The sequence below is a fragment of the Phocoena sinus genome, chromosome 6 (genome assembly GCF_008692025.1).
Source record: "Phocoena sinus isolate mPhoSin1 chromosome 6, mPhoSin1.pri, whole genome shotgun sequence".
NCBI lineage: Eukaryota > Metazoa > Chordata > Mammalia > Artiodactyla > Phocoenidae > Phocoena > Phocoena sinus.
In genome coordinates this window covers 81,354,261-81,379,189 of record NC_045768.1, presented here as the reverse complement: position 1 = coordinate 81,379,189, position 24,929 = coordinate 81,354,261, and the positions used below count along the sequence as shown (strand labels likewise).

General features: G+C 42.0%; 1 protein-coding gene and 2 non-coding genes across 16 annotated transcripts in view; all 3 read left to right on the top strand.

Moving 5' to 3' along the window:
• UBAP2 (ubiquitin associated protein 2) overlaps nucleotides 1–24,929 on the top strand; it is a 128,759-nt gene that overhangs the window by 93,749 nt on the left and 10,081 nt on the right. For 8 of the 14 annotated variants that reach the window (XM_032636071.1, XM_032636079.1, XM_032636075.1 and 5 more), the window contains 9 exons: nucleotides 1,775–1,842; nucleotides 3,851–4,040; nucleotides 7,733–7,946; nucleotides 10,928–11,205; nucleotides 11,828–11,997; nucleotides 16,102–16,315; nucleotides 20,189–20,228; nucleotides 22,345–22,528; nucleotides 23,436–23,505. In XM_032636071.1, coding sequence (XP_032491962.1) covers nucleotides 1,775–1,842; nucleotides 3,851–4,040; nucleotides 7,733–7,946; nucleotides 10,928–11,205; nucleotides 11,828–11,997; nucleotides 16,102–16,315; nucleotides 20,189–20,228; nucleotides 22,345–22,528; nucleotides 23,436–23,505 — 1,428 coding nt within the window. Of the gene's footprint in view, nucleotides 1–1,774; nucleotides 1,843–3,850; nucleotides 4,041–7,732; nucleotides 7,947–10,927; nucleotides 11,206–11,827; nucleotides 11,998–16,101; nucleotides 16,316–20,188; nucleotides 20,229–22,344; nucleotides 22,529–23,435; nucleotides 23,506–23,552; nucleotides 24,253–24,929 lie in introns of those variants that run through there. The other 6 variants (XM_032636078.1, XM_032636069.1, XM_032636076.1 and 3 more) reach the window with 4 other exon arrangements.
• On the top strand, nucleotides 4,161–4,241 carry LOC116756197. Its single transcript, XR_004350566.1, has one exon. It is a non-coding gene; the product is annotated as a small nucleolar RNA SNORD121A (small nucleolar RNA).
• LOC116756198 lies at nucleotides 21,616–21,697 on the top strand. The gene has a single exon (XR_004350567.1). It is a non-coding gene; the product is annotated as a small nucleolar RNA SNORD121A (small nucleolar RNA).

Genomic DNA, 24,929 nt, shown 5'->3' with positions numbered 1-24,929 from the left:
AATTACTGAAAAGAATTACAGTAGGGAATTTGGGCATCTTCTTTTCTCAGGAAATATCAAAATTACTTCAAAGTTTTCTGACATATACAAAGTAATGGTGATTGAAAGGTGAGTAATTTAAAATGCAAATCCTAAATTCCTTCTAGAGCTTAGGAGAAGAAAACTGCAATTTTCTGTACTCTACCAGGTTAGATAGGATTTCAGTGATAAATGTAGTTCTCATTTTCCTTGAACTTAATATTTTCAAGGCTTTAAATCTACTCTATTGTTACTTTTAATAGAATTACTCCTTAATTGCTTCTCTCTTTGTCTTAATTTAATTTGTAAGATTCTTTAAGGCAAAAATGGATTCCTTAGAATTCTTAAGATACTACCTTGGATTAGGGTGCAGCATAGCATAAGCCTTTCTTGTTGAAACAGTATAATCAGTTCAGCACTTTTGTTTTTATGGAGAATGAACATCTACTGTCTGCTCTGCCCCTGCCTTAATATCAGTGTCTTAGGAAGTCTGATTTTATGCTGGGTTTCAGAGTTCTGAGACATTTAGCATTGTTAAGAATTACAGCAGTCTTCGAATAGCATTTTCATTAATTTTTCACATTATGTCATTAGATCAACAAAATCGGCCTTTAAAAGCCCATGCCCCACTTTGGAAACATAAAAAGAGTCTGCCTTTCAACAATGTCAATTGAGGTTTCAAGAAATGTTATCCTGTGTGCCTTAAAAGCACCTTAAAACAATATGCATGAATCTCAACACAATTATATTGAGTCAAAAAAGTCAGACAGGGCTTCCCTGGTGGCGCAGTGGTTGAGAGTCCGCCTGCCGGTGCAGGGGACACGGGTTCGTGCCCCGGTCTGGGAGGATCCCACATGCCGCGGAGCGGCTGGGCCCGTGAGCCATGGCCGCTGAGCCTGCGCGTCCGGAGCCTGTCCTCCGCAACGGGAGAGGCCACAACAGTGAGAGGCCCGCGTAACGCATAAAAAAAAAAAAAAAAAAAAAAAAAAAAAAAGTCAGACAAAAAAGACTGTATGTTTTAAAAAATTCCACTCAAAATTCTGGAAAATACAGCCTAATCTGTAGTGACAGAAAAAATACCAGTGGTTGCCTGGGGACGAAAGTGAGTGCTCGAGGAATTGATTACACAGGGACAGGAGCAAACTTTTAGGGTAATAGATACGTTCATTGTCTTGATTTGGTGATGGTCTCATGGAGTATACATATGACACAACTCATTCAGTTATTCGGTTTGAATATTCACAGTTATTGTATGTGTTATACCTCAATAAAATTATTTTGATAAAAACAGTAAGGAAATCTATGACTAGTAAACCTATTACTAATAAACAAAATACTAAAACCATCTGTGTTTGGGGAAAGAGAACGTCAATTATTTTGCCTTTTCAAACTTTCCTACTCCTTTTTGGAGTTTATAGTAACATTAGTGGTGGTTTTTATTGGTGTTCTCATTTTATATAATGTGAAGTAGAATAGTGAAACTGGGACTTGAACTATGGCACAAGGGTCTGGCTTTACTACTTCACTTTCTTGTTTCGCTGATGTGGAATTCTTTTGTGGGATTATCAATCTAGATTTATCTTCACCATAAGAAAATTATGTGCCATAATCACTTGTATGTTTCTTTTCCTTTGACGACCTTTTGGGTGAACTAGAATAAGAGTACCAGTGACTAAAAATTGTCAGGAATTTGATACATTTTGATTAAAATAAAGATGAAAATAAGATTAAAATATTTTTAATCCTTTCATAACAGCTTTCTGAAACAAAGGTCTTCACTTCCTCATCTGCTGCAGCAGAGCACCTTGTCACACCTGGGCAAAGGTAAACGCTTTCCCCCACCTTTTGTTTTTCAGTCAAAGCATAATTGAAATTTCTTGCCTCAGGAGAGTTGTTTTCTTCCTCAGATCTCTTTCTATTTTTACCCTTTTCTTGACTCTCTTTCTGTTTTTTCTCCTTTTTGTGTGAGACTTTTATTTTATCCCTAACTTACTTGGTGAGCTGACAGAGCCTCCATCATTTCCTAATTTGTTGTGATCAGTGATGAATTAAAATAGCGATTATGTTTGTGTTAGAATTTGTGACAGAGATAATGTTAAATCTATTTAATGGTTCTTTTTTTACTTTTGTAAGCATACTGTTTTTGACAAATAAACTTAACAGAACTATCCTTTGGTTTCTTCATATAATACCATTTATTTAGATCTCAGGGTAGTACAAACTTCTCATTTTATATGGGTTCTACTAGTTTTAATCTCCTGATTTCATGGATTACAGAAAAGGAAGGAGCTTTTGGGGTAATAGAAACGTTGTTAGAATGTGTGCAGAATTGAATTATTGAAAAGCATTTATTTGCATCCTAAAAACCTTTGATTATGGTTTCAAAATGCAGTGATCTAGAAGGATGAGAGCCTTGATATATATGACATCTGAGCATTGAAGACAGTTTTGAGCCCAACATGCTCAATCTCTTGCTAAATGTGATGGTTATAAGACTTCATTATAGGGAAGTAAAAATGATCAAAGGTTATGTCTTGCAATATATTCTGTGAATTGCTCAGAATTTCTCCTTAAACGGATATAACTTCTGCATTGTATTTATTACTCAATGAATTTGATAGGATCGTTTTCATTTAAAAAATAAGAAATGGACCTTTTCAATGGTTATTTTTCAGAAGACAGTGCTGGACTGTTTTTCATGCATATGTCTTATCAATCTTTTGGAATCGAACTTGGTTCTGGTTTTTTTAGTAATGGAACTTTTAAGATGGGTCATATGTAATATAACCACCATGGATTTGTATCCCTAGAATTAGGCTGTCATAAGTTAGAACATTAACTTGGGGTCCAAAATACTAGATCCCATAACTTCAATCCGGTTATGGGAACATGAGAGTTGGTAGTGGATAAGGAGAGAAACTTCGGCCTAGGAACTTTGCTATACATCACAAGTGAGTTTTGAATTATTTGACCTTCCAGAATCTGCCTCACTGGCATGGTGAGAGTTTCCGTTAGGAGAACTGCCTGGGAACTGGCCTTTAAAAAGATTTAATGGAGCAAATTATCATGTTAGGTCATCCTGTGGAGAAATTAGTGGCTCATTCCCATGTCAAGTAGTATATTACTTGGAAGATCACTTCTTCCTCATGCTTTCAGGTTTTAAGACCATGATTCTCAAATTTGGATCTCTGTCTTTCTGGGGACATTATAAGAATCCTAGTTAACAGAGTATTTGTTAATACATTGTGCATTTTTTCCTAAATATTTAAGAGAGAAATTATATGAGATTTATATAAATGTAAATATATTATTGGATAGAATGCAGAACTTATAGGAATATTTATGATAAATGTCAGACTGCTTCAGTGGTCTAGTACGGCTTTGGTCCTCATTCCTCAAAAATATGGATTCACTCTCCTTTAGGGAAGTTTAAGAGAAACTGGTTTCAAGTGGTAAAGGGAGCCAAATATTCTAAAGGAAACAAGCCAAACTTGAGAGAACTGTTTAAGTGTACTCAGTTGCTCCAGGTTTTTAAATCAGTTGTCATTGTGCCATTTCTGTGGAAACATCTTAATGCACCTTTTCGTTTCTCTTCTCTGCAAAGCCCTGTTTCACTCTCTGTGGCTTGGTATGCCTTTTTGGGGAGGAAGAGTGTGTGGCGGATGATTGATTCCCTGCTTTTGGCTCCCTTAAACTCCAGTTTCCAAGGGTTTTCGTCACTGGGATTATTTTTAGCATGAACTTATTACTTAATATTGACTCCCTTCTCAAATTCATTTTTTTGGTGAGATTTGCCTGTGACTCATTCTTCATTTGTTTTTTGTCTGCTTAGTGTTGATCTGGTAGCCTTGCTCCAGAAGCCTGTTCCTCACAGTCAAGCCTCAGAAGTCAACTCCTTTGAAACTTCCCAACAGCAGGGCTTTGGCCAAGCCCTTGTCTTCACAAATTCTCAGCACAACAGTCAGATGGCACAAGGGACTGGCAGCTCCACTGCTGTCAATCCCTATCCACCTCAGAGTCTGGTAACTCACTTTTATTTCAGTATGGGATTTTAAGGAATGTACCCATGAGCAAATGTATTCTAGAATGACACATGCCTTATGGTTATTTTTTACATATAAAAGTTTCTACACTAGATCTCAGTCCAGAAAACAATGATGTTATAATTTCCAAGCACATATCTGATGATGCCATGTGGAATTCAACTACTGAGTTTTCTGGATGAAGATAAAAATACTTCTTTATGATTCATTGAATTATGAATTAGTTTAGTTATAATCATTTAGTTAGGCATCCTTCTTACTAATGATTTTTTTCTCTTGGATTTTGTTTCAAAGTCTGTCTCTGTACTTAAGATGTTAAATTTTCATTTGTTTTCCAGTTTACTTAAATGCTAATGTTTGTGAGTATTGGCTTGCTAATATGCAGGAACAGTTTTTTCTAGGTCTGCTAGGTTCTTATCTTTTTTTCATTTTTATTTGTTATTCCAAAAAAATATGTAGTAGAGGCCCTTAAAAATTTAAATGCGTTTTCAATGGAACAGTGTCATCTGTTGCTGCATATATGACTCTGGCTCCCATAAGAATTAAACTCCCATCAGAAAGAAGTTCAGGAACCTTTAGTGAAGCATATGAAGATAGGTGATGGGAATAAAAGAGCATAGAACGTGAAAGAATGTAGCTGCAGAATGGTGAACTCAAGTCCCTATCCAAGTGTGGGCAGTTCTGAGTTGGCAGAGGGGAGGTTGGAAGGACTATAAACACAGATCCACAGCTTTCCCTAGTGACAATTACTTTGGTTCATTCTTTGCTGTGTCCTACCTGAAATCTACAGTTGAAATGGAATTTCTTATGAATACGATATATGATAATCACCCTCTCCCACTTGACTCAAAATCCTTTGCTGTTCCCTAAAAAATTGGAGAATTGAATATGTAAACTTTTCATTGCTGTCTTCTACTCTACATAGTCATGTCATGTCAAGTATAACTGGCTTGGGAACTTGACATTTTTAGTGCCATTGTTGATAGTGTTTGAGAGGGTATCAGTGCTTGAAGTCGGACAGGCCCAAGGCAGGGTGCTGTCTCTGTTTTGAGAGGGCCCAGTAATACCCCTGAGTTTGATTGAACCATCCAATTTCTTTCCTCCATCTGCCACTGGTATACTGATGTGATGTCCTTGCTGACTTGCTGGAATCATAGTCAGGCCACTGAGAGCGTAGATAAGACGTGAGTTGAGTTTTTGATTTTGTTTCTGTTTTTTACAGCATCCCCTAGGTATGTTGCTTTTTGTTGTGGACAACATCTTGAGAAACTGGAGTAAGAATTGTTTGTTTAGCATATTAGAGCAGTGGTTCTCAACCCTACTGTATTTTTTTTTTTAAAAAAAAATATTTATTTGGCTACATTGGGTCTGAGCTGCGGCACACGGGATCTTCATTGCAGCATGCAGCATCTTTCATTGCAGTGCACGGGCTTTTCTCTAGTTGTGGCGTGTGGGCTCTAGAGCGCGCAGGCTTAGTAGCCCCACAGCATGTGGGATCTTAGTTCCGCAACCAGGAATTAAGTGTCCCCTGCATTGGAAGGCGAATTCTTATACCACTGGACTACCAGGGAAGTTCCAACCCTACTATACTTTTATAATCATTGGAAAACTTTAGTTAATAGCAACATTAATGATAATAATAATAAAATTATACCAGATTCTACACAAGACCAGTCAGAATCTTTGGGCTTGGGCACTTGTGTGTGCTTATGTATATGTGAGTGCATGTGCGCAAGTGTACCAACAGACACATTTGTAAACTGCCCCCATTGATCGAAATGCGTAGGTGGAATTAAAGTCCTGTGCTAAGCGTTACCGAAAGCAAGGTGCTAGTCATTGATGCAGTGATGTCATCGTGTTGTGAAACACACAGCAAGTGCGTTAAGATTAAATGCTGAAACAGGATAGAGATTAGGTAAGAAAACAGAGAAAGAATAGAAGCATCATCCAAGAAGCCTTTATTGAGCAAGTAGGCTTGAGCTGGGTTTTGGCGGATTTATAGCAACATAAGAGTAGTGTAGCGGGCAGCATGAGCACAGAATCAGGAGTAGCAATAGGTAATGTTAGCACAGCTTTCTAATAGAAGCAGATTCTGTGTTTGATGTGCAATAATTGCCGACAGCCTAGTTTTGGAGAATTTGGATATCTTTAGAACAACTGGGATAGATAGTCCATGCCTTTGGGAATTGATAGCAGAAATAATTCTGCTCTCTAGATCTGACCTCTTGATGAAATGCAAATCATTTCTATTTTTAACCTTTAAGATGGATATGGAAAGGGTTTTTAAAAAAATTTTTTTAATGTTTGCTTGTTTACTTATTTATTTATTGACCACACTACACGGCATGTGGGATCTTAGTTCCCCAACCAGGGATCGAACCTGTGCCCCCCTGTAGTGGAAGCATAGAATCTTAACCACTGGAATGCCAGGGAAGTCCCTGCAAAGTTATTTTTGACAAAGGACTTAACCTTTCCAGAAACTGAATGATCGTGATAAGTAAAAATGCAGTTGATCTGCAACTGTATGTTGTCTAGTCATAGGCTTTCATTCACATTGGGAGCGTATTTGGTGTAGTTAGTCATCTAAACACCTTGAAATAAACACAGCAGTGTCTAGGGAATCTGCTCAATACACAAATACCACCTATGTAATTCATATCTGATTTTAGAATACAAACGTTTAAGTAAGTACTGTGACCTGCGTCTGATCTTGCCGGGTGACCCGATGGCTGATCTCTCTGTGACTAAACCTATTAAAAACATTAAAAAGTTAAAGACTGTATTTTGTTTTTCAGGCTTGTCTCTGTCATTTTATTCATGGTATTTCTCTTTACTTTAAAAAAAAGTAGTATTGTGTTTGTGAACTTGTGACATCACTTTTTAAATAAAAATCAGTTTCTTAAAGTCTAGGGCAGGGCTTCCCTGGTGGCGCAGTGGTTGAGAGTCTGCCTGCTGATGCAGAGGACATGGGTTCGTGCCCCAGTCCGGGAAGACCCCACATGGCGCGGAGCGGCTGGGCCCGTGAGCCATGGCCGCTAAGCCTGCTCGTCCGGAGCCTGTGCTCCACAACGGAAGAGGCCACAACAGTGAGAGGCCCATGTATAGCAAAAAAAAAAAAAAGTCTAGGGCAAATATTCCCCTTCCCTCTAACCTCTTTTTAAAAATTATTTATTTATTTATTTTTGGCTGCGTTGGGTCTTTGTTGCTGCGCACGGGCTTTCTCTAGTTGCCGTGAGCGGGGGCTACTCTTCGTTGCAATGCACGGGCTTTTCTTGTTGTGGAGCATGGGCTCTAGGTACGCGGGCTTCAGTAGTTGTGGCACGTGGGCTCAGTAGTTGTGGCTCACAGGCTTAGTTGTTCCACGGTGTGTGGGATCTTCCCGGACCAGGGATCGAACGCGTGTCCCCTGCATTGGCAGGTGGATTCTTAACCACTGCACCACCAGGGAAGCCCCCCTCTAACCTCTTATATCAGAATCAGGAAGGACTGTTGGATTTATGTAGTCAGATCTTGTAATGTTTTCATGTAGTATTCACTCAGATGATTTTTACTAATTCAGAATGTTTTAGGTTATAATTTTTTAAATCCTTGTGAAAATACATGGCGTGTTTTAGAGCCTGTTGTAGAAATTCTGTATCGCTGAGGACTTTTGCTTTTCTTTCCCTTTAAAGTCATCCGTCCTTGGTTCAGGATTTGGAGAGCTCGCACCTTCCAAAATGGCAAACATCACCAGCTCCCAGATTTTGGACCAGTTGGAAGCTCCAAGTTTGGGCCAGTTTACCACCACCCCAAGTTCACAGCAGAATAATACAGGTCCTCCCACAACCGCTTCTTCTTGGGACCTCAAGCCCTCAGCATCCCAGTCCTCAGTCCTTAGTCATTTTGGTAAGTGTATTTTGGTAAGTGTGGTGGTTTGCCCCTAGTGAGGACATGCCGAACATTAGCAGAGCAGGTTGACTTTTGCACACTAATGTGGATTTGACCAGACATATTTCTTTTTTAGTAGAACTTCTGCAGAGTTGCTGAGGTAAATCAGTCAGCTTGGCATTGTATAAATACCTGCATTTATTTGTTAATATTAGTATTAGTAGTAAGTACATACCTTGAAGAGATGTACAAAAACATGGAAATATTCATGCAAATATAAGGAAACAACACTTTGAATAAATGCCTAGACAGATTTTTTGAGCTTTATTAGAATAAGAAGGTGGAATGTGGACAACACCTTAAATCATATCCTCTGGTTGCGTTCTGATTCTAACACATGCATGTATCCACCATGATTTGGTCAAGCCTTAATGTCTGTGGTTTATAATTTAAAGGCATCATGTGTAAGTTGGATGTTTTCTAAGCTGTACTCCCATAGACTTTTTGACATTAAACCACCATTTCCCACCAACACACACATGCCACAATAGCAGGGGGTTACTTTAACCATAGGGTCAGCTGTCTGGTTTATGTTTAGGGTGTATTGAGAGACATGGAAGCACATTTCTCTGCTGAATGAAATGGTTTACTGTTACGGAAGTACCTGAGACTACTCTAGGTTTGAAGTCGTGTCTACCAAGGAATTCACTAAAGATTCAGTGCCCAAGGTTTTTACTGGGGGACTTGGTTACATGGGCACCCTCCACCCAGTACAAACCAAAATTGTAGAATCCCAGAAGGAAAGCAAGTATTCAACATAAACCACATTGTACAAATAATCGAGGAGCAGAGAATCCCTTTTATCAGTTAGAGTGTAGGCATCCTTTGTCTAGAACATACCAAAATTCCCTGTTCCCAGACAGAAGCTGAGAGCCCATCTGCAAGCTGGCATTTCTGATGGCAGCTATAGGCCTCCTATGTATGTTAACTTTTTTCTGCACACTTAACAGATGAGTGGTGTGAGTTTTTAGATTTGAGCGTGCTATTCCCATATTCTTTAAAAGCCTGTCTTCTTTGTACATGCCTCTAATATCAAGCCAAAAATAGATTCATCTATGATGGAAATATATTAAGTCATGGGATGGCAAACCTTCAACTGGATTTGCCACCATTTGTGTAAGTACACTTTTATAGGAACACACAGCCAATGGCCACAGCCATTCATTTCTGTTTTTCCTGTAACTACTTTCAATCTACAAAGGCAGAGTTGAGAATTTGCTAACAGATGGCCTTCAGAGCCTAAAATATTTACTGTCTTGTCCTTTTCAGAAAAGGATTGCCAACCTCTATCCTATATGACAGAGGTAGCATTTCAACTCAATGGTGGAAAGATGGTTTATTTCTGTTTGGTAACTGGCTGGAAAATGAAGTTGGATCCCTAACTCCCACTCTTCAGCAAAGTGCCAAATGAGTGAAATACCCAAACATAAATAATGAATCTAGAACAATAATAGAGAAAAACATGGGAAGATTTTTATATACTCTGTGTGAGGTAGACCTTTCTAGATATGATAGGAAACACCATAATCAAATGAAAAGGGAGACAACCTATGAAAAAAAAATTTGTATCATAGGCAAAGGGCTAACTTCCTTAATATAAAAACTAACTAAAAATCAAGGAGACCAACAACGAAGTAAAAAGTGGTCAAGAGAGGGTATGGACAGAGTTCATAGGCAAAGAAAACTTAAGTGTATGCAATGATTTTTAGCCAAACATATCATTTTTTAAAAGAAATGTATTTATTTTTGGCTGCGTTGGGCCTTCGTTGCTGCGCGTGGGCTTTCTCTAGTTGCGGCGAGCGGGGGCTGCTCTTTGTTGCGGTGCGCCGGCTTCTCATTGCGGTGGCCTCTCTTGTTGCGGCGCACGGGCTCAGTAGTTGTGGTGCACGGGCTTAGTTGCTCCGCGGCATGTGGGTTCTTCCCGGACCAGGGCTCGAACCCGTGTCCCCTGCACTGGCAGGCGGATCCTCAACCACTGAGCCACCAGGGAAGCCCTGAAACTTACATCATTTTAATTTGTGTCTTTTCTGCCATTTTTCCACCAATCAAACTAGGAAGGATAAAAGTGTGGTATTACAGTATGTTAAAAAGTTTGTGTTCTGTCTATGGATAGGAATTTTGAAGTGTTTGTCAAAATTTAAAATATAGTCACTCTTTGAACCAGCAGCTGTATTTTAGCAATTGATCCTACAGATATACTTGCACTTGACCAAAATGTCTTACATAGAAATATATTCATTGCAGCATTGTTTTTCATAGCAAGAGATTGGAAAACCTAAAAGTTTATTAGTACAGTACTGGTTTTAAAAATCAATACCTATGTATGATGGATTACTTTGTAATCATAAAAATGAAGTAGCACCTTATACGTTAATGTGGAACAGTCTCTGAAAACTAAATGGTTTGTGAGGAAGCAAGATATGTGTGTGTGTGTGTGTGTGTCTCTATGTATATATACTGAAACAGTATATCTGAAGATATTCAAGAAACTGGATACTGTGTCTGCTTCTGTGGATCAAATTTGGGGATGGGGTGGAAGGGTGATCTGTATTCACATCACATTCATGTGTATTTTTGTACCTTTTAGATTTTGTAATATCACATATGTTACTTACTGAAAAAAAAATCAATAAAATAGTTTTCAGAAGTTAATATAAAACACCTATTCCCCACCCCATATGCTTTAGCATAAACTGAATCTCCTCTCTGCATAAGACATTAGCTACAAACCCATTCAGGTGTTCTTTTCAATCTATCATATACCAGTTGTTAAACCTTATAGACACACGCACACACCACGTTTGGGATTCAGCTAGAAGACGGTTGGGAGAAACTAGCGATGACAGCAACCCTTCAGCATCCGTGCTGGTGGAAGAGGGAGCTGTGAGCTCATGTGCCTAAATGATTGATTGTTGCCCCCCACCCCCCCGCCTTCTTAGACTTCAAATCTCAGCCTGAGCCATCCCCTGTTCTTAGCCAACTGAGCCAACGACAGCAGCAGCAGACTCAGGCAGTCACTGTTCCTCCTCCTGGGTTGGAGTCCTTTCCTTCCCAGGTGAAACTCCGAGAGTCAGCACCCAGAGACAGCAGTACCTCCACTGTGAACAAACTTCTGCAGCTTCCCAGCATGACTGTCGAAAATATCGCCGTGTCTGCTCACCAGCCACAGCCTAAACACATCAAACTCCCTAAGCGGCGAATACCTCCAGCTTCTAAGGTGGGTCTTCCATCGTGAAGTCGCAGTCCCAAAGATGGACGTATTTTAACACTTAGTTCCTGTGGTATTTTCAAGTACATAGTTTACTGCTTTATGAGGACTCAGTCATTTCTGAGCAACTGGGCTAATATAGAGGGAATGGGTTTGTGCTAAGAGACAGGGACTGTGCATTCAAATTACAGGTCTGGCTCAGGAAATCTGATGGTCTTGTGTATTTAACTCAGGACCTGCTGTTCTTACGTATTTAGCTGTGTTTTGTAGACAGAGGATGAGTGGTTCGTTGACCAGGTAATGCTTTCATTAGAGGCCCCTCTTCTTCACTCATCCTTCACCACAATCCTCCCCCCTCTCTTTGCTCAAAGAAGCAGTTGGTGGCACTGACCATTGTCCTGTTAACTTTTTTTTTTTTGTCCTGTTAACTTTTTAATTTTTCTTTGCTCTGTTCCTTTCTCTCTCTTTAAAAAAAAAAATCATCTTCCTTTTTCCTTCCTTTCAGCCTTTCACTCCTTGTTCCTCAGGCCTGCCCGCAATACCTTGGGAACCCAGTGCTTGTTAGCTTTGTAGGCCTTGGGACTTGGAATCTCTGACCTCTGTTGCTGACATCATGGTTTTGCTTTTTCAGATCCCAGCTTCTGCAGTGGAAATGCCTGGTTCAGCAGATGTCACAGGATTAAATGTCCAGTTTGGCGCCTTGGAATTTGGATCAGAACCTTCTCTCTCTGAATTTGGATCAGCTGCAAGCAGTGAAAATAGTAGCCAGATTCCCATTAGCTTGTATTCGAAATCTTTAAGGTATACAACTTCCTACTTCTCTCTCTGGTTTTGACTGAATTAAGTCCTTTGCAAAGTAAAACAGAATAGAGCCTAAGAAATCACCTGGTGGAGAAAAGACACCCTGTAGTGATGGGTTTGTGCCGTCATCACCAGTATCTAATTACAGAACATTTCTTCCATCACCCTAAAAAGAAATCCTGTGCCTATTAGCAGTCACTTCCAATTTCCCCCCTCCCCCCTCCCCTGGAAACCAGTAATCTGTCTCTGAATTTGCCTGTTCTGGACACTGCACATAACTAGAAAAAAATGCAGTAAGTGGCCTTTTGTATCTGACTTCTTTCACTTAGCATAGTGTTTTCAAGGGCCATCCATGTTATAGTGTGTATGCATTTTGTTTCCAAATAATATTTCATTTTGCAGATACATCACATTTTGTTTATTCATTCATTAGTTTATGGACATTTGGTTGCATCCACTTTTTGGCTATTATAAATCATGCTGTGTGAAAATTCAGTTAAAATTTTTGTGTGCTTTAATTTCTTTTGTATATATACCTAGGAATTGCTGGATCATATGGTAACTCATATTTAACCACTTGAGGAACTGTCAAACGTTTCCCACAGAGGCTGCAGCATTTACATTCCTACCAGTAGTTTATGAGGGATGCAGTTTCTATACATCTTTGTCAACACTTATTTTCTTTCAGTGGAATATTTTATAAATAGAGAATCCCAGATTTTAGATTCTATTTTATTAAATTTTTTACTTTCTAGAGCCAAAATCTGATAATTGCTTGAGTTCCCTTTTCTAAGGATGGACTCACAATATCTGGATTCCGTAAAGATTCATAAGGATCCTTAAAGATGTCACCCTGCCTGTCAGTTAAATTAGGTGGGTCTAATTTGGGAGGGGGGGAGGGGTGGTTCTTTTGAATTTTCAGTTGCATCATTTAAATAATGCAGTAGTAACTGTGATTAAAAATCTTCCAACAAACAAAATCCCAGGACCGGATGGCTTCACAGGTGAATTCTATCAAACATTTAGAGAAGAGCTAACACCTATCCTTCTCAAACTCTTCCAAAATAGAGCAGAGGGAGGAATACTCCCAAACTCATTCTGGGAGGCCACCATCACCCCGATACCAAAACCAGACAAAGATGTCACAAAGAAAGAAAACTATAGGCCAATATCAGTGATGAACATAGACGCAAAAATCCTCAACAAAATACTAGCAAACAGAATCCAACAGCATATTAAAAGCATCATACACCATGATCAAGCAGGGTTTATCCCAGGAATGCATGGTTTCTTCAATATACACAAATCAGTCAACGTGGTACACCATATTAACAAACTGAAGGAGAAAAACCATATGATCATCTCAATAGATGCAGAGAAAGCTTTTGACAAAATTCAACACCCATTTATGATTAAAAACTGTCCAGAGAATGGGCATAGAGGGAACCTACCTCAACATAATAAAGGCCATATATTACAAACCCACAGCCAACATTGTTCTCAGTGGTGAAAAACTGAAACCATATCCTCTATGATCAGGAACAAGACAAGGTTGCCCACTCTCACTGCTGTTATTCAACATAGTTTTGGAAGTTTTAGTCACAGCAGTCAGAGAAGAAGAAAAAGAAATAAAAGGATTCCAAATCAGAAAAGAAGAAGTAAAACTGCCACTGTTTGGGGCTTCCCTGGTGGCGCAGTGGTTGAGAGTCCGCCTGCCGATGCAGGGGACACGGGTTCGTGCCCCGGTCCGGGAGGATCCCACATGCCGCGGAGCGGCTAGGCCCGTGAGCCATGGCCGCTGAGCCTGCGCGTCCGAAGCCTGTGCTCCGCAACGGAAGAGGCCACAACATTGAGAGGCCCGCGTAACGCAAAAAAAAAAAAAAAAAAAAAAAAAAAAAACTGCCACTGTTTGCAGATGACATGATACTACACGTGAGAATCCTAAAGATACCACCAGAAAACTACTAGAGCTAATCAATGAATTTGGTAAAGTAGCAGGATACAAAATTAATGCACAGAAATCTCTTGCGTTCTTATACACTAACGACAAAAAATCTGAAAGACAAATTAGGGAAACAACCCCATTTACCTTTGCAACAAAAAGAATAAAATATCTAGGAATAAACTTCCTGAGGAGACAAAAGACCTGTATGCAGAAAACTATAAGACAATGATGAAAGAAATTAAAGATGATACAGACAGATGGAGAGATATACCATGTTCTTGGATTAGAAGACTCAACATTGTGAAAATGACTCTACTACCCAAAGCAATCTACAGATTCAGTGCAATCCCTATCAAGCTACCAATGGCGTTTTTCATAGAACTAGAAACAAAAAATTTTACAATGTTTATGGAAATGCAAAAGACCCCGAATAGCCAAAGCAATCTTTTTTTTTTTTTTAAATAAATTTATTTATTTGTTTTTGGCTGCATTGGGTCTTCGTTCCTGCGTGCAGGCTTTCTCTAGTTGCAATGAATGGGGGCCACTCTTCATTGCGGTGCACGGGCTTCTCGTTGCGGCGGCCTCTCCTGTCACAGAGCACAGGCTCCAGGTGTACGGGCTTCAGTAGTTGTGACATGTGGGCTCAGTAGTTGTGGCTCGCGGGCTCTAGAGTGCAGGCTCAGTAGTTCTGGTGCACGGGCTTAGTTGCTCTGCGGCATGTGGGATCTTCCCAGACCAGGGCTCTAACCTGTGTCCCCTGCATTGACAGGCGGATTCCCAACCATTGTGCCACCAGGGAAGCCCCCCAAAGCAATCTTGAGAAGGAAAAACGGAGCTGGAGGAATCAGGCTCCCTGACTTTAGACTATACTACAAATCTGCAATAATCAAGACAGTATGGTACTGGCACAAAAACAGAAATATGGATCAGTGGAACAGGGTAGAAAGCCCAGAGATAAACCCACGCACATATGGTCACCTAATTTATGACAAAGGAAGCAAGAATATACAGTGGAGAAAAGACAGCCTCTTCAGTAAGTGGTGCTGGGAAAACTGGACAGCTACATGTAAAAGGAATGAAATTAGAACACTTCCTAACACCATATACAAAAGTAAACTCAAAATGGATTAGAGACCTAAATGTAGGACCGGACACTATAAAACTCAGAGGAAAACATAGTTAGAACACTCTGACATAGATCACAGCAAGATCCTATTTGATCCACCTCCTAGAGAAATGGAAATAAAAACGAAAATAAACACATGGGACCTAATGAAACTTGAAAGCTTTTGCACAACAAGGGAAACCATAAACAAGACGAAAAGACAACCCTCAGAATGGGAGAAGATATTTGCCAATGAAGCAACTGACAGGATTAACCTCCAAAATTTAGAAGCAGCTCATGCAGCTCAATGTCAAAAGAGCCAACAACCCAATGCAAAAATGGGTGTAAGACCTAAATAGACATTTCTCCAAAGAAGATACAGATTGCCAACAAACACATGAAAGGGTGCTCAACATCACTAATCATTAGAGAAATGCAAATCAAAACCACAATGAGGTATCACTTCACACTGATCAGAATGGCCATCATCAAAAAATCTACAAACGTTCTTCAGAACCTAGGGGCAGGACAGGAATAAAGACACAGATGTAGAGAATGGACTTGAGGACCCGGGGAGGGGGACAGGTAAGAAGCTGGGACGGAGTGAGAGAGTGGCATGGACTTATATATACTACCAAATGTAAAACAGATAGTTAGTGGGAAGCAGCTGCATAGCACAGGACGATCAGCTCCGTGCTTTGTGACCACCCAGAGGGGTGGGATAGGGAGGGTGGGAGAGAAACGCAAGCGGGAGGAGATGTGGGGATATATGTGTATATGTATAGCTGATTCACTTTGTTATACAGCAGAAACTAACACCATTGTAAAGCAATTACAATAAAGATGTTACAAAAAAATAAAAAGTAATGCAGATGATCCTGGATTGGATCCTGCACGAGAAGAATTAACAACTAAATAAATAATGCAGTAGTGTAAATTTGTAGTTACAGATATGTTTATTTAATTTAGAATATGACAATAAAGAGATGAAATCACTCCATGAAAACCTGTAAAGTGACACAAATTTATGTCTCATGTCTTTTATTCTTTGTAGTGACTCTTTGAATACCTCCCTAGCAGTGACCAGTGCAGTGCAGAACTCCACCCACACAACTTCAGTCATTACCTCCTCCAGTCTGACCAGCTCATCGCTGAGCTCCACTAGTCCCGTAACAACATCTTCCTCCTACGACCAGAGTTCTGTGCATGAAAGGAGCGCATACCAAAGCTCTGTGAGTACATCGGAGTCAGCTCCAGGAACCATCATGGTTAGTGGTGTTTCCGGTTTCTCCTCCTAGGAAATCCTATTTGGAGCTCAGTGTGTAGTTGGGAAGTCATGCTTTTTGGCTAAGATTTCCTTTTAGAAATGGCTAACCTTTTAAGTAGAATCCGTATAGTAGTTCGTTGGATTTGCCATTAGTGGCCATCTCATTTGAAACCTGTGTTTCAAGCACCCTTGCACAAGGATTGTGTGAATGGACCCAGACACTTGGTATAAGGATAGTGTAAGGATATACCCTGAGTTGCTCAGAGCTGCTTGGATGGCGTAGGCTGGGACTATAGTCTGTAATAGTTCACTTTCCTGTAAGGCAAAGACATTCAAGCATTATAGCGAGAGCTACAGAGTGGATGAGAACATGAAAATAATGAAAACAATTGAATTGGCATAGCAGAAATTTGGGTATGTTGTCTTTTCTTAGGTTTCCTTCTAAGATTCTGAGGAAATATTTATGCGTATCAACTTAAGAGATTTTTCCTCCCTTCCTTTTCCATCTTTCATGTTAGATGTTTTCCTCAAATGTCTGGTGATTCCAGGCTGCCCACTTGACACTAAAAGGTTAACTGCCTGTGGCAGTAGGTTGTTGGATGTGGGCTTTCGTGAGGGACAGTGTGGGCGGCCATTTCTCTAGGGGTGGGGAGTTCCTTCATCAGCCCCTGTGGGCCTTTTCTGTTGAGTTTGTTTAGATTCTCCAGGGACTGTTTTTCTAGTCTCCTCCCTGTAGGGCCTATACCTGTCTGTTAGTGTCTTAAGAGCCTAGTGCAGACAGAAGGCTGCCGTTGGAATAATTTGTTTTGTCTGCATTGACTTAATCTGTGTTTTTTTAATAGTACTCCTTGCCATGTGTTACCCTCTTGATGAAGTTTAGAGCCTGTGGGAGAAGGTGGAAGGGGGCATTCACCCTGCTGTACAGAGTTTAAAACGTTTCTCCTATGTTTAGCCCTACCTGCATACCCACTTCCAAAGTTATGTGATATATATAAGTACTGAGTTGCTTGGTGTGGTTCTTTGATGTCAGTTGAGTGGTTTTCTGGTTTTCCCTACTAGTTGCTTATGATTTGGCTTTACCCGGTCAGCTAAGTCATAGTTACTCTCTGGCATCTGCTTTCTACTGTACAAAATTTTGTTGCTCTCATTTTCCACCTGTATTTGCCTTTCTTGGTTTACATATTTTTAAAAAGCTGTGTATTCTTCATATATCTTCTTTAAGAAGTTTATTTTTGTGATTTCCGACATGGCAACCACTAGCCACATGTAGTAGTTTATTTAAATTAAATACACAATTAAAAGTTTAGTTTCTCAGACACACCACATTTTAATGCTCACTGTCTAGATATGGTTAGTCACTACAATATAAGACCAAGCACACACAGACAGTATTTCCATTATTGCAGAATATTCTGTTCCCGGGCTTCCCTGGTGGCGCAGTGGTTAAGAATCCGCCTGCCAATGCAGGGGACACAGGTTCAAGCCCTGGTCCGGGAAGATCCCACGTGCTGCGGAGCAGCAAAGCCCGTGCGCCACAACTACTGAGCCTGCACTCTAGAGCCCACGAGCCACAACTACTGAGCCTGCGTGCCACAGCTTCTGAAGCCCGCGTGCACCTAGAGCCCGTGCTCCGCAACAATAGAAGCCACTGCTATGAGGAGCCCACGCACCGCAGCAAAGAGTAGCCCCTGCTCACCACAACTAGAGACAGCCAGCGTGCAGCAACGAAGACCCAATGCAGCCAAAAATAAATAAATAATTTAAAAAATATATTCCGTTGCCTTGGAACATGCTGCTCTATAGTTTCTAAAACATAAATCAGACTGTGTGCTTAAATCTGTCATCTCCATGACATCTCAGTTCCAGCTCTAACTTTACCTCTTGTTCTGCTTGTCTGTATCACTGTTCACCTCGTTTCTTGCTCAGCTAATTGAACCAGATTTCTGATCTCTCCCGATCATCTGATACTTTATTTTTGTTCCCACCATGCTTCTGCCTAGAATTTCCCCCATCCCAAATAATATGGCTCCTTTGTTGTGTCAATTTGTCCATTGTTTGTGGAGTGTTTTGGTTTTGTTTATGATATTTTTTAATCGAAGTATAGTTAATTTACAATGTTGTGTTAGTTTCAGGTATACAGCAAAGTGATTCAGTTATACACATATATTCTTTTTTAGATTCTTTTCCATTATAGATTATTACAAGATATTAAATATAGTTCCTTGTGCTATACAGCAGGACCTTGTTGTTCCGTTGTTTGTATTTAAAAATGATTTTCTAGGGACTTCCCTGGTGATCCAGTGGCTAAGACTCCACGATGCCAATGTAGGGGCTCCGGGTTCAATCCCTGGTCAGGGAACTAGATCCCACATGCTTGCAACTAAGATACCGCATGCCCACAACTAAGACCCGGCACAGCCAAATAAATTTAAAAAATGATTTTCTAGGTGGGATGAAGTGTTCCTAAGTTATGATGGCAGCTGTTTCGTTCCCCTTTTCTATTTTTTTTGTCTGGTATAGTTTTTTTTTGTTTGTTTGTTTTTGCGGTATGCGGGCCTCTCACTGTTGTGGCCTCTCCTGTTGCGGAGCACAGGCTCCGGATGCGCAGGCTCAGCGGCCATGGCTCACGGGCCCAGCCGCTCTGCGGCATGTGGGATCTTCCCGGACCGGGGCACGAACCCGTGTCCCCTGCATCGGCAGGCGGACTCTCAACCACTGCGCCACCAGGGAAGCCCTCTGGTGTAGTTTCGAGAAGACTTTGTATGTCAGGGTTTGTGCTGTCTTGGCTGCACATGCTTGATGTCATGTGTATGTATTTACTGAATAGTGAACCCCTGTTGAGAGGGAGGCAAAAGAGTAGAACTTTGATTGCTCTCCACCCGTCTTTGTATATTGGTGTTTCCCTTTCTCTGACTTTAGTCTTTTAACTCGTTTTGTTTTTTCCTAGCAGTTCTGTTTTATTGTCTACATTTCTTGTAAATAAACTCATTGTTTTAAGACTAAAATGTGTTGTAAATTAAGATTTTATGAGCAGAAATTGTACTGGATTTTGGTTAAGGCAGAGTCAAAAGCTATAAGGTTTGTCTTTTATTTTTAAGTAGTTTTGACATTTGTGAGAAGGTCATTTCCTCAGGTTCCTTCTCCCATTCAGGACCAGGGTCTGAGCCCTGTAGGTTCCAGTGTCAATCAGTCTTTGCCGGGTCTCCCCACCCAGTCTGTGGAAGTAAAGTTTTCCTTGTGAGGATGCCTCCTTCTGTGAGAAGGTTCCAGTGAAGTGCTTTATGGTTAACTCAAACCAGTTGTTTTCAGATTCTGTTCTTTTTGGGACTGACTACCAAACAGTCCTAACTCACTCTTTCCCCACCTAGTTCAGAAAAAAACGTGTTTCAAAGTAACATCTTTCTCTGAGAACCATTTTGTTAATAATATAAAATATGATAATTCCTTGTATGAAAGTTATCTTTGTTATAATTTGGAAACATTTTCTTTCTTGTATGGGGGGTACTCAGGAGACAGAATGTGCTTGAGACAGGAAGGCTTGTGGAGATTTCAATATAATGAGAATTCCTAAGTCCTTCCTATGGCTTAATAATTTTTAGGACTGTTTCATTGCTTCCTGTGCTTTTGGTCTTATGTTTTATCCTTGTTACTTCCTTAAATACCCAGTGTGTTTTTTAAAAAATGTCAGCTTGTTGAGATTTATTAAGAATTTGTTGTATTGCCTCTCCTTTTATTAAGAAACAAAACAAAATAGGCCATAGTTCTTTGCTTAATTCATAATGCTTCATATGTTTGTGGCTAAATCCCGTAGAAAGTCATCTAGGTTGTCATTTGATTCTGCGGGTTTACTTACTTTCTTTTCTCTTTCTTACAGAATGGACATGGTGGTAGTCGAAGTCAGCAGACAGTAGACAGTAAGTATATGAGCTAACTATTCTTGTCGTGGCTGGTGGAAACCACAGACAGAAAAACAGCGTAGCTAATGTGATGGGAAAACGATTGGCCAATGGCTAATTCTGCAAAAATAGTCCTTCTACATTTTTTCTGAGAGCTGTGTCTGATCCATTGTTGGCATCATTTCTTTGCGTTTAGAGTTTGGCTAGAGATTCCCCGTGACCAGGTTGGAGCTGATGGTATTACTAGAAATGTTATATCCACAGCAAGAAGGAGGTATTGTATTATTCTGCCCTTGTCAGACTGCACCCCCAAGTGTAGAGTGTAGGCTGGATTTAAAAGATGCTTTGCTCAGAGGCCCAGGTTCCAGGATGCTCGGAGGGCTCTCACTTCAATAATGTGAAAGACATTTCAAGCAGAAATTGGCATGCTAGTTCAGGAAAGACATTGTGAGGAAGAGAGATAAAATGTTGCTCACTATAAACACTTGGGAGAAAAGGAGGGGGCCCTCCACATCCAGCACAGCTCAGTGATCACTGGAGATAGTGTAGGTGAATCCCCGTTAGTTGTTTCCTTTGTTCTTAGCTAATTTATCTATGGTTATGATCATAGTCTAAAATGAAACTGATTTTCATTCATCATTCAGTAAAGCAAATGGGTATCCACTTTCGGTATGGAAGTCAAAAAGACCCTCTTTATTTAGGAATTTTTGGAGAGTGGCCATGGGATTTTGCCAGACCAGGAGTGGGCCTCAGTTGGAATTGAAATGACACATGTGATAACGTGGGTAGCTCTGAGAACATTGGATGTCACAGGAAGTGTGAATTCCACAAGCCGTAGTGGGAAGTTTCTTTTGTCCAGGCATGGGGTCGAGAGCACATAGAGGTGTACTGGAGATTTTAAGTGAGATAATGAGATGTGAAATGTCCGTAAAACATAGTGCACATTTTAGATAGGTTTTTATGTCCTGTGCTCTCTTCTCCAACCGTCTCTCTCTCTCTCTCTCTCTCTCTCTCATTCTCTCTCTCTCTTTCTTTCTTTCTCTCTCTGTCTCACACACACACACACACACACACACATACACACTCAAATTCATACAAACACACGTTCTTTGAGAGGCTTTCTGTGAACCTGTCATTAATGTGATCCGATACTCAGGGAGGTGAGTTTGGGGCCAGGGACATCTATGGTGTGTTTATCTAGTTTCTGTAAGAACAGGTGTCATTTGGGGAAGAACTGTGAGTAAAAAGCAAGCCTCAGGGTTGTGAAGACCACTCTTAAGAACTGACTGTGCTGTGTTGCCCTGTTGCTGTCTGTTCTGGTTTTCGAGCGATCCTCCATTTAAAGACTAGTGTGTGTCCCCTGGACTCCCAGGGCCTCCCGAGGAAAGGTGCTGCCTCCTCCTAACTGGAAAAGACAATGATGCTTTATTCCCAAGCACATATCTGAGTTGTATGTGTGGATGGCACTAAAACTGAGTCTTTTCTGCAGCTAGGATTGATCGCATTCATGCTCTTCTGAAAGCCTAACGCGTGCGTTTGTGTGCTCTGAGGTCTGTTCTGTTCAAGCACATGCGAAGGAAGTGCTCACTGCGCTTTTGAAAGTAGGTGTGGACAGCAGGGGTGTCTTCTGCAGATTTTAGGCCTGTGTAGCTCTCCACAGTATATGTACCCTGGGCTATCAACCCCTTCCTGCCCTAAACTGTCTGTGACCTTTCACAAAGTCAGCCTGATTTGATAGAAGCAGACCTAACCCCTGGGTGGTTCGCCTACCAGATTTTCACTGTCCCTTGCTGTGCTCATGTTGTAACTGTATTTGTCAAACTTAGAGCCTCTTTCCCTTTCTGGGTGTGGCTCAGGGTCGGGTCCCTTTAGTTGGGAGGAGTATGTTCACCCCAGAGGGGCTGTGTATGCTGGTAAAGATGTCATTTCTCTCCTTGCCTGGGGCCTGTGTTCTGACAGTCCTCTCCATAGTCACAGAAGACAGAGAAGGGCCTACCTGTGGCATGCTTGTGCATTTTCCCCAGGGGTGTAACTTTGTATATGTCTCAACTGAGCCTGACGTGTCACAAAACATTGAGCATATTTCTGATACTTAACGGTTGGTTCTGGTGCTAAATAGATCTGTTTCTTACAGCTCCTTCATCTGTTCCAGCTCCAAAGACAACAGACCCTCCCTCCGCCCTCCCATCCGTGGGCTCCCTGCCCAGCACCACCTCCTGCACTCAGCTTCTGCCCTCTGTACCCCAGCACACTGCCGCTCTGCCCTCCTTGTCCCAGCCTGGTGACCTGTCCAGCAGCCCCCTCTCTCAGCTTAGCAGGTATGTGGAAAATACGGGCCCAGAGTCCGAGGCACACGGGGGCGAAGTCCTGGAGCCCTTCTACACGGCTGTTCCCATGAGCAGAACACACTGTTGCTCCCTGCATGACGTCCTGGCCTTTTGCAGTAAGGCTGCAGCGTAGGTGGCTGGGTAGGGTCTCACAGGCATCGAGTGTGAAAGCCTTGCTGGCCTGTAATGCCCCTGCTGTCACAGAGCCCTGGGTCCCCTGGGAATCAGGTGGGTCCAAGGGGTCACTGCTACTCTTCTTCAGCCCTCAGGAGGGTGCCCCGAACCTTGTCTCTCCTCCACATTCTGGGCCCCGTTGCTGTGATGTGGGGTGAGAGTGCTGGGGGTTTTCTGAGCAGGTCACTGCCTTGCACTTGTCGTGGTGTCAGAGATCAAGTTATCAGAACAGGGTGCAGGAGAATGGTATTTGTCTGGTCCCTACCCTGTCTTCTGAGTAGACTTCTCCTCTTTCCTCCTGTAGCCAGGAACAAAAGCGTTTGGTTTGAGTTCTGCATTTGATGGGAATTCAAGCTCTGTCTCTGGCATGTGGGGTTGAACATAGGAACTTTCTTCCTTCACACACAAATTTAATGGAGTCTCTGGGGCTGGCCGTGTTCTTACTGCAATCCTGTTCTTAGCATTTACAGTCTGCAGAGCAAATGGTTAGAGTTGTCTGAGCCGGCTCTGTAGCTTTCCTAGGGCAGGATGTCCCAGATCCTCATGGTGAGTGACCCTTTAGATCATTTCTAACCACAGAGCACCTGGACTGGGTTCCAAGGCCACACGGAAGGAAGGATGTGAAGGGATGGGCAAGCTCGTGTGCAGCCCTCCGTCTAGACGCGTGGGTCCCTCGGGTGGAGTGCTGGGGGGTGCACACGTGGGGCTCTGCCTTGTCTTCCAGCTCTCTCTCCGGCCACCAGAGCAGCCTCTCCTCTGCGCACACGGTGCTCTCCACCAGCACGTCACACACGGTAAGTGTTTTCCTTGCTCCCTCGCCCAGCACCCTGCTTAGCCAGCTTGGAGCTTAGTCATGTGCAGGTGGGGCTTTAGTTTGTGGATTTTAAATACCTGAAATACTCTAATAGGTTGGCTGTAATGTCTCCATCTAGGTACATGGTTTGAACAGATGATTTCCTAGGCAACATGGAGGACATCTTGCTTCCTAAGTCCATGTCTCTGTGGAAGAATTGGTTCTCCGTACCTGATAGATGATTGGCAGGGCTGTCAGGTGGTGAATTTGCTCCCAAGAACTCACTGAGCTCCCTGTTCATGATAGGAGACCTTTCTACCTGGCAGGGTTGGTTTCATTTGCTGGGGCTTCTTATGTTGAGGTCTTTGCAAGTTTTGTAGAGGAAAGTAGACTCGTTGCTAACTTCCACGTGGGCTCTACTAAAAGTCAAGTTTAATCAAGAGCAGTGTTCCTGGGGAATGCTCTGTTACTTTGTGAAGCCCACTGTAGGGAGAGTGCTCGAAAGGAAAGGGAGAGCTCGTGTGTCTCTGAGACTGACAGCCCAGTCAGTGTAACTGCATTCCAGGTTGCTGGTGGTCGTGGAGACTTCACTCTTGCCGTCTCAGGCCATCTTCCCCAGCTCAGAGGCAGAGGCTTTGGGAAGGTTGCTGTTGAAGAAGGAAGCGTGGGTGTGGAGAGGCAAGAGTGGAAGCACAAGTGGGCGAGTGTCCTGGTGCGCTGAAGAGTGACCTAGATGGTGGTTGCTGAGGTGCGGCTTCTGAGCTGTGGAGCTGGGAGCGTGGTCTTGGGTAGGACTCGGTCTAGACCGAGTGGACTGAGGGCTGGCAGCCGGGCTGTGCAAGGAGGCAGGGCAGCGGGCGGGTGTTGTGCTAGCAGCCGGGGAGGCTGGAACGTGGAAGGAAAGGTGCCTGGAGAGAGCACAGTGTCCCTCTCCTGGGAGACAGCAGGCTTCCACAAGGTGGAAGTAGATGGTTCCTCAAGTAGGGAAGGAAGTTTTGGGTGCAGATGAACGGGAGAGTCGGGAAACTGGGGGAAATTGGTTTCCTCTGAAGAAGTCGAATCTTTCGCTGTAGAATGAAGCAATGGAAAAGATTCAGGTCCTGTCCTTTATCAGAACCTGGCTAACATTGTGGCTTTCATACTCTAGCTTTCCAGGTGAAATCAGTTTACACATAATTCTTTGTCTTAAAACACATAGATCACTGTCTTCATAGCAGAGATTGGTGTGAACATCTCTGCCCTTGGAGTAAGTTGCCCACCAGCCAGTGCCTCCTGTTTGGCCAGTGGGAGCCCTGAGATGTCCCCTTTGTGAGCCCTGCAGAGCTGGCCCCCTGTTCCGGGCACAGTGTGTTGGAGCCCAGAGCTCTTGCTCTCATGGGTTAGCTGCACTCTATGTCTTAGCAGGAAACCCCAAATCTTACAGTC